Below are 8,220 nucleotides of genomic sequence, written 5' to 3' on the forward strand. Positions count from 1 at the left end.
TAGACACAGAGTACAATAAAAATTAAAATACGGTAGATTAAAAAGAAAGAAACTATGTGCTGTGTTTGTACTTTTGTATGATTTTGCAATTTTCAATATTTTTTTATTTTTTCTAATTTGTGATTATACCTTAATCAAAACAATTACAAATCATTGGCAGTTTTAGATCGTTAATATTGTGTTTATAATTAACACAAAACATATACAACAATATGTCTATCGGCACTGTTTATGAAAAAGCTTACAAAGGTGATTTTAATCAAGTTAAAGTTAAAACTGACGAAGATAAAACCTTAATAGCTGCCCTAGATCCAGTAAGTAAATCATTTTTCTTTAATGTATATCAGAATTCAGAGTCAGCGTTATTAAACTACAAAATAAAGTGCATGTAATTTATTTACACCAACCTACCTAATCTTTTAATTTTATAACTTCATATTATATCATCATCATTTGTTTCAGAATAACAGACTACTCATTCATTGGGCTGCCCTAGGCGGTAATGAAAATCTCGTGGATTTTCTTTTAGATTTGGGCAGCCCTGTAGACCCAATTGATGACACAAACTGCACTCCTTTAATATTAGCCTCTTCTGCAGGAAGGTTAGAAGTTGTCAGACTTTTAATTGGAAAAGGAGCTAATGTAAATCATAAATCTAATCGTGGTCAATCATCATTACATTATGCATGTTCAAAAGGACATAAAGAGGTATTGATAACTATTTAAATATATGTACTACCTACTGTAGCAGATGCTCTACGGTTTACGGTTTCCCAGGAATACATGGATAAAATATAGCCTATGACACTCACAAATAACATAACTTCCTATTGGTAAAAGAATTAAAAAAAAAATGGTTATAATGGTTATATATATAGATTAGAGAATAATTATTTCACACCAAAAAGTCAATAAAATTCTAAAAAAATATTCAAAATGCCAAAGTTGACAAACTCGTGGAGGACACTGGCTTAATATTAATATTATAAAAATTACAATTATTTAACATAAAATATCTAAAGAAAAATATTTGTACATACCACATATATATATTATAACTATTTAATTATATCTCTAAGTGGTATGTACAATCTCTTTAATCTTTATAAAAAATAACAGAGAGCTAAGAAATATGATAATATTTTTACAAAGACTATTTTTTTCAGATAACAAAACTATTAATTGATGCTGACGCCAATGTAAATGAGGTAGATGTACTTAGTGCAACACCACTCCACAGAGCTGCAGCGCAGGGTAGAGCCAACATAGTTGAACTGCTTTTATCAACTCCAAACATACAAGTAGACGTATCAGATTCCACTGGCTGCACTCCTTTGTAAGTGTGAACATAATAAACATTTAGCTCTGGTTCAATGGTGTGTACAAGTCTTTTGAACAGATTAATAAATGCATTGACTTAATACCTATAGATATAGCCAAAAAATTATGCTGGATAAGGAAATATCTAAGTTGTAAGAAAAAATTCCTTGCTTTTTAGTTTGCTATTGTGTATCTATGAGTAATAGATGCAATTACTTAAATGCTTGGTGGGTAATAAAATTTTATGCTGTAAAAAGTGCAACTTCACTGTGGTTACATCTATAGGAATTTAATCTAAAAAAGAATAGAAATATACAATTAAACAATTTTATTTTTTTATTTAAGTACATATTATTTTGTTTAAATTTTAGAATTATTAATTTAAGAAGATTTAATTTTTACAGGCATTTGGCTTGCGAGGAGGATAGAGAAGCTGTTGCCTGTATGTTAGTTAAGGCTGGTGCGAATTTGAATATAAGCAACAAAGAAAAAAAAACCCCATTACAAGTATGTTCTGATAAGTTAAAAAACACTCTAATAAACTTGACAGATTAATTTACTGATATGGTTTTTGTTTCTCTTTTTACCAAATTATGGTCGCAAATTGTGGCATATCATCATCATCATCATCATCATCATTGGCGACTCATATTCAGCTCCAGTTCATATTCAATAGTCCACCACTCAGATACCCAATGTGGATAGGCAGTCTTTACACACGGAGAATTAAGAAAGATTTCTCACTATGTTTTTTCTTCTCCGTTTATTCAAAAAATACATTGGCTATAACCTCTCCACTGTGTCGTCGGATTTCTAAGTGCACCAACTGTGGAGCCATCTTTAAAAGTCGAGCGTTCCAAGGTCACGCGTGTTTAAAACGCCCGATTACATTAAAATGTACTATAGGAGCTATTTAAATATATTTTTTTGTTGGAATTGTTATTAAACAAGCTAATTTTAATTAATAAATGTAATAATGCAGTAAAAACAAGTAATTTTCAATAAAATTTTGAAATCCGAACGCGCGATAGTTGCCCGACTGTCGCACAAAACGCGCTATAATTTAAATTTTTACCTTTATTTCTAGATTGTCTTTGGTTTTTTACTTTTTCTATACATTATTTTACTCTACCAAAGAATAAAACACTCCTAATGTACAAAGATTAAAAAAAAATATGATTTTGAAATCCTCGTCTGTAGACCGCGCTCCTAGAGCTCGGTTTTAAAAACTGTCAGTACTAATCACAGACGTGTTTTGTACAGGTTATGAGTGATTATATGCCATCCTTGTTCTTTTTACTACATGTGAAATACGTTAGAGTGTGACAAGAATAGGTTAAAACAACAAAAAAAAGGTCAAAATGATATGAGTATGAAATCAATCTTTAGAAGCTTGATCCACAAGCCTAACACCCAGGACTGTAAAATAAATTTAAAAAAAGAATTGTTATTTTGAGGCTGTGACATTGACGAGTATGTTAAATAATCTGTGCAATATGTCTAGTGTTGACTACTTGAGGGGAAATCCCTAAATTATGGGAAATTTGAACTCATTTTTTAATAAATGATTTTTAAAATTGTTTATGTATTTATTATTAATATGTATATAAATACGTGAGTGATCTTTTAAGGGTTCCCTAAAAATAAAACAAAAATAGGGAAACAAAAATACGGCTTTAAAAAAATACTTTTAAGGAAATTAGATGAAAAGCATTTATTTGGGGCTTCTATGCATTCAATGTAACTATATGTAAATTGCTTTAATATTAGCATACTTTTAATATATACAATAAACAATTGGTTGTACGCAATTTTTTGTCCTCCATTTATTGTCAACATGACACTAAAATTCAGTAAAATCAGGGTAGTATTTCATATAATTAAATTGCTTGCTTGCTTGCTTAATATTATTACAAGCAATTCAAAATAGTTAAATTGCTTGTAATAATATTGGATCAAAAGGCAAAAGACCTAAATATTTTTGGGATAATTTCTATCCCCTATTTAGGACATGGGGAAATAAGAAAAAAGGTACTGGCAACGCATCGGGTAATGACATCCACAGCGCTACAGCTATGTCATTGACTCATTGTCATTCTATCAAAATCAAATCAAATCAAACTTCAAACTTTTTGCTACTGCTAACTTGTACCTATTGACGAGTTTACAATGTAAACTATTATTGAAAATTGAATCACTTTAATAAATAAAGTGGGTGCTATCGTACATTGTGCTGTATTGACGTAATAGTTATTAATTGAAGCAAGGATAATATCAACGAGCCTTTGGTGCAATACTGGGTTACAATCAATACAGAAGTATGTTTTGATGCGTGAAAACTATTCAAACTGGTTGTTGTTTGAATTGGTACTGTCTTTATATTTTGTGTACACTTTCTAACGTGCTGAAAGTTTTGCCTCAAAATGTCTTCAAATTATTACGACTACTATGATGGTAGCAAGATATTTTTATTTTTATCTAATAAAATCGGTCTTCCAATTGATCTGGTAAGTGTTATTATTGTTGTTTAGTGTTTTTACGTTCGCTTTTATTTATTATTTGAAATGTTAATTTACTCATTAATAGCATGTTGTAAGCAATAAACTATCATGGCAAAATTGGGCACTGCAGAAATTAAAAATATTTTTTTTTATATTTTTCAACCTATATTTATGGCTTGAAGGTGATTACAAAAATAAGGATAAAAAATTCTTAGCTAACATAAGTAATATAGCTTTATATATGCAAGAATACTCACAAAACAATGTTATAAAATTATTATTTGGAATATATTGCATGTTTTAATAATGTTTAAAAGCAAGGATAGTTTGTAGAAGTTTTCTCATATCATCTCACATACTTTAATTTCATAACATTTTGTTCTTTTTTCATTAGGTTAATTTTTTGATTGCACAATTAGCTGCATTATGCGTCGCCAGACTTTTTCGGAAACCATTAAAGCTAGCTTCGCCAGAATTTCGACATTCATTGTGCCTTGTTATAGGGTTGCTTATGGGATATTTCTGCTTTGGAAAGTAAGTCCATTTTTTTATCAAATTCAAATTTTGTTTATTCAGAATATTAACATATGCTTTAATGAATTTGAAACATTTTACTTGAATTATAAAATAAAATGATAGTGATAAATTATAAATTAAAGGTTCCAAAAAATGTTATGATTATATATAAGTTATTTAAGTTAATAACTATTTAAAGATTTGATTTAGATTTTAGTTGAAATAAAATTTAGTTTTTTTATGTATTTAATGATTTATGTTTTAAGTGTGTAGTTATATAGTGTATATTAACTTAATATTTTTTTGTGATTTTTAATATATTGTTTTGTTAAAAGTTGAAGTATTTTTAGAACAATTTTATTACTTAATAAGTGACATTAGTAAGGCACTTAAATGTTGTTGCAGGCAAGCAGTACATCTATCAGTCCTACCCATGCTGAGTTATACATTACTTAAGTCCGGGCCACAACATTTGATTGGAAAGTGTGTATTATTCATTTTTCTCTATTTTTGTACTTAACTAAATTTTTAATGAAGCAGGAATTACTTAGCAAAAGTTTATAATAATCGACAATGACTAATTGATTTAGTTTTGAAAAGTGGCTACATTTTAACACTAGTGGACGCCTGCCCTTAGACCTCTTTAATCCGACCCTCTTGCAAAATCTGTTCTTTGTGGATACCTACTAACTATAAACTGCCTGCCAAATTTCAGCTTTGTACATCAAGCAGTTTTCGAGATATTGTGATGAATGACCTTTCGCATTTATATATTAAGATTGTAAAGTTGACATTTTAACATATTCTGAGGAGATGCTCTGTAGATTGAACATGTAACTAAAGACTAGACTATCTAGTGAAAAGAAATAGACAAATTTTAACCAATAGCAGCACAACCGGAAATATATCTATGATCATACAATCTACATATACTAATATTATAAATGTGAAACTAAGTTTGTCTGTCTGTTTGTTACCTTTTCACTGTGTTTCTGCTAAACGGCTGAATCGATCAATATGAATGTTGGTATTATGTATAAATGTGACCTTGGAGCAGAACATAGGCTGTTTTTATCCCTAAAATAAAAAAAGAGAAGGGGGTGAAATAGGGGTTGAAAGTTTGTATGGAAAGTCGAATATAATAGAATAGAGTGATGTTTGTTCCTACTTTATGCTGCGGCTACTGAACTGATTTGACTGAAATTTGGGATGAAAATAAATTGTACTCTATATTAACATATAGGCTATTTTTGATTCTGGAAAAATCCAAGGTTCCATCGGGATTTTTGAAAAACTAAAATTCACACGGACGAAGTCGCGGGCGTCCGCTAGTGTATTAATTTTAAAACATAAAATATGTATTTAAAATTCTCGTGTCCAGTTTTTGGTTGTTTGTTACCAAATTCATCTAAAACGGCTCGACCGATTTTTATGCAATTTTGTGTGCATAACAGATAGGTCTGGGAACCAGCTAATGTTTATATATTTTCATACCCCTAAGACAGTAATTTATAAGGTAAACAACAATTGTCGGGTCAGATAGTATATTATATACTCAGTCACTTTAATATGACGCGAGTATATTAAAGTGGGCGGACAATTGTGCCTCTGAGTGTAGGTTTGACTATTTTTTTACACAGATTTATGTAAAACGTTTTTTCAGCATAACCCTCACAGCATCTATGTTATATTTGTCATGTTTACATGTGCATCGACAAATGTACCACACTGGGGACTACACACTTGACATAACAGGTATTTTTCTAATAAGGTGTTTTTTACTATATGCACTACTATGCTTAGAATTTTATTTTCAGTTTCATTTACTTAAATTTTTATCAGTAATTGTATTCAATTAGTCAGGGATCCGTTGAACGTTTTTACACCTGATTACTAACAAGTTAATTTTTAGTGAGTAGATTCATCTTGATCAGAATTCTTTAATCTGGTAGCTAAATGTGTTACTAGGAAATGAAAATTTCTGAGCGTCGGAACGAGATAATATACCACGCAATTTGTAAAACAATGTGGCTGTTAAGTTGTATAACTATTGATTAATCAACATCCGGTTAAAAAAAAACATCCGGTTAGTTACTTTTGAAATACTACCCCTCCTCCCAACTTGTATCAATAAAGAGGTTATTTAAAATTGTTACTAACCAGCTGGTTTTTTTTTAGTAATCAAGTGTAAAAAAATGTTCTACGGATCCCTGACAATTAATATTTCTTTAATAGTAAAAAAATGAATATAACATTTGTTCTTTATTTTATTAGCTTGACAAAAATTACTATTCATTTGATTTAAGTACGATAATCAATATGATAACTGATTGATAAATGATAATTTGCAGGTCCATTAATGGTCATCACCCAAAGAGTTACATCATTGGCGTATTCTCTACAGGATAACTTGACGAAAAAGGAAATAAACGCAAACTCTGTGGAACAATCCTCTGTGAAGGATCAATCTCGAATGGTTAAAATACCGTCGCCATTGGAATATTTTTCTTACACGCTAGCGTTTCAAACATTAATGTGTGGACCTGTCGTGTTTTACACAGATTACATTACTTTCATTGAAGGCGATGTAATCAATGAGGTTAGTATAATTTTTATCATTCTTTCATTTATTTATTTACAACTAGCGGACGCTCGTCGACTTCGTCCGCCATTAGACCTCTTTAATCCAACACTTATAGTAGTATAGTATCTCTGCAAAAATGGAGTAACTTCTCCCGTTTTCCCAACATTTCCCCTCACTGCTCTGCTCCTATTGATCGTAGCATGATGAAAAGTATACTATAACCTGCCCAGGAGTATGAAGGATAATTGTACCAAGTTTCATTAAAATCCGTCGAGTAGTTTTTGTTTTTATAACAAACATATAGACAGGCAGACAAAAATTTTACTGATTGCATTTTAGGCATCAGTATCTATCACTAATCAGCCCCTGATAGTTATTTTGGCAATATATTTCATGTTCAAAATTGACCTCTCTTCAGATTTATGATATCTAATCTATATTATGTATAGATTTTTATAAGTGTAACATATTTCGATGTGGTGTGTGGGCAGGCTTTGTCACACATACATATACAGTATAAGAATATGTCTCGACAGCGAGACCGCCCACATTTCAAAATCAAAATCAAAAAATCATTTATTTCAAGTAGGCTCAGTTTACAAGCACTTTTGACACGTCAGTTGACTATTTGTAAAGATTCTACCACCGGTTCGGAAGGCAGGTTCTGCTGAGAAGATACCGGCAAGAAACTCAACAGTTGCTCTTTTGAAAAAGTCATACAGTATTATAATTTACAATTGATAACAATTACTGTTTACATTTCTTATAGTTTTACTTTCTGTGTGAAGGTGGAAGCTGATCCAACGGCCTCCAAGCATCTTTATCATTAAGGAACTCATCAATGTTGTAGTACCCTCGACTAAGCAAATGTTTTTTAACACATTGCTTAAAGCTATGCATTGGCAGGTCCATCACAGTCTTGGGGATCTTATTATAGAAGAGTACACCCAAACCTACAAAAGATTTTTTTACTCTTTGGAGACGATATGCAGAAATAACTAACTTATGCCCGTGTCTAGTAAGACGTGGGTTTAAATCTCCTTTTCGTTTGTACAAATTAATATTTTGTCTTACATATACTATACTGTTATATATATATATATTGACAGGCTACTGTTAGTATACCTATTTCTTTAAACTTTTGACGAAGGGACTCGCGTGATTTTAATTGATATATTGCTCGAATTGCTCTTTTTTGAAGTACAAATATAGATTGTATATCGGCAGCCTTGCCCCACAATAAAATACCGTAAGACATTACGCTGTGAAAGTACGCAAATAAACAAGCCTAGCTGTATC

At 30.7% G+C, this 8,220-nt stretch overlaps 2 protein-coding genes across 3 annotated transcripts in view; both read left to right on the forward strand.

Annotated features, from left to right (window-relative positions):
• The first annotated feature begins 37 nt into the window (after positions 1 to 37).
• LOC112052072 (26S proteasome non-ATPase regulatory subunit 10) lies at positions 38 to 1,885 on the forward strand. Its single transcript, XM_024090984.2, has 4 exons — positions 38 to 314; positions 463 to 708; positions 1,167 to 1,336; positions 1,725 to 1,885. Exons 1-4 carry the CDS (start codon positions 213 to 215, stop codon positions 1,873 to 1,875), a joined length of 669 nt encoding a protein of 222 aa, XP_023946752.2. The 5' UTR covers positions 38 to 212; the 3' UTR covers positions 1,876 to 1,885.
• Positions 1,886 to 3,409: 1,524 nt separating this feature from the next.
• Positions 3,410 to 8,220, forward strand: part of LOC112052073 (lysophospholipid acyltransferase 6) — a 21,702-nt gene continuing 16,891 nt past the window's right edge. Inside the window, exons 1-5 of one of the 2 annotated variants that reach the window (XM_052884296.1) lie at positions 3,410 to 3,827; positions 4,216 to 4,355; positions 4,743 to 4,820; positions 6,001 to 6,092; positions 6,689 to 6,936. In XM_052884296.1, the coding sequence (XP_052740256.1) occupies positions 3,744 to 3,827; positions 4,216 to 4,355; positions 4,743 to 4,820; positions 6,001 to 6,092; positions 6,689 to 6,936 (642 nt within the window). In that variant the 5' untranslated portion in view covers positions 3,410 to 3,743. The remainder of the gene's footprint in view (positions 3,828 to 4,215; positions 4,356 to 4,742; positions 4,821 to 6,000; positions 6,093 to 6,688; positions 6,937 to 8,220) is intronic. The other variant, XM_052884297.1, reaches the window with a different exon arrangement.

Source organism: Bicyclus anynana, chromosome 11 (assembly GCF_947172395.1).
Source record: "Bicyclus anynana chromosome 11, ilBicAnyn1.1, whole genome shotgun sequence".
NCBI lineage: Eukaryota > Metazoa > Arthropoda > Insecta > Lepidoptera > Nymphalidae > Bicyclus > Bicyclus anynana.

What these genes read in the sequence shown, in the direction of transcription:
- LOC112052072 (XM_024090984.2), top strand. Translation starts at nt 213, where the DNA reads ATGTCTATCGGCACTGTTTATGAAAAAGCTTACAAAGGTGATTTTAAT. An exon ending in TAATAGCTGCCCTAGATCCA is followed by an intron (nt 315 to 462) that starts GTAAGTAAATCA and finishes CATTTGTTTCAG; the next exon opens with AATAACAGACTACTCATTCA. An exon ending in GTTCAAAAGGACATAAAGAG is followed by an intron (nt 709 to 1,166) that starts GTATTGATAACT and finishes TATTTTTTTCAG; the next exon opens with ATAACAAAACTATTAATTGA.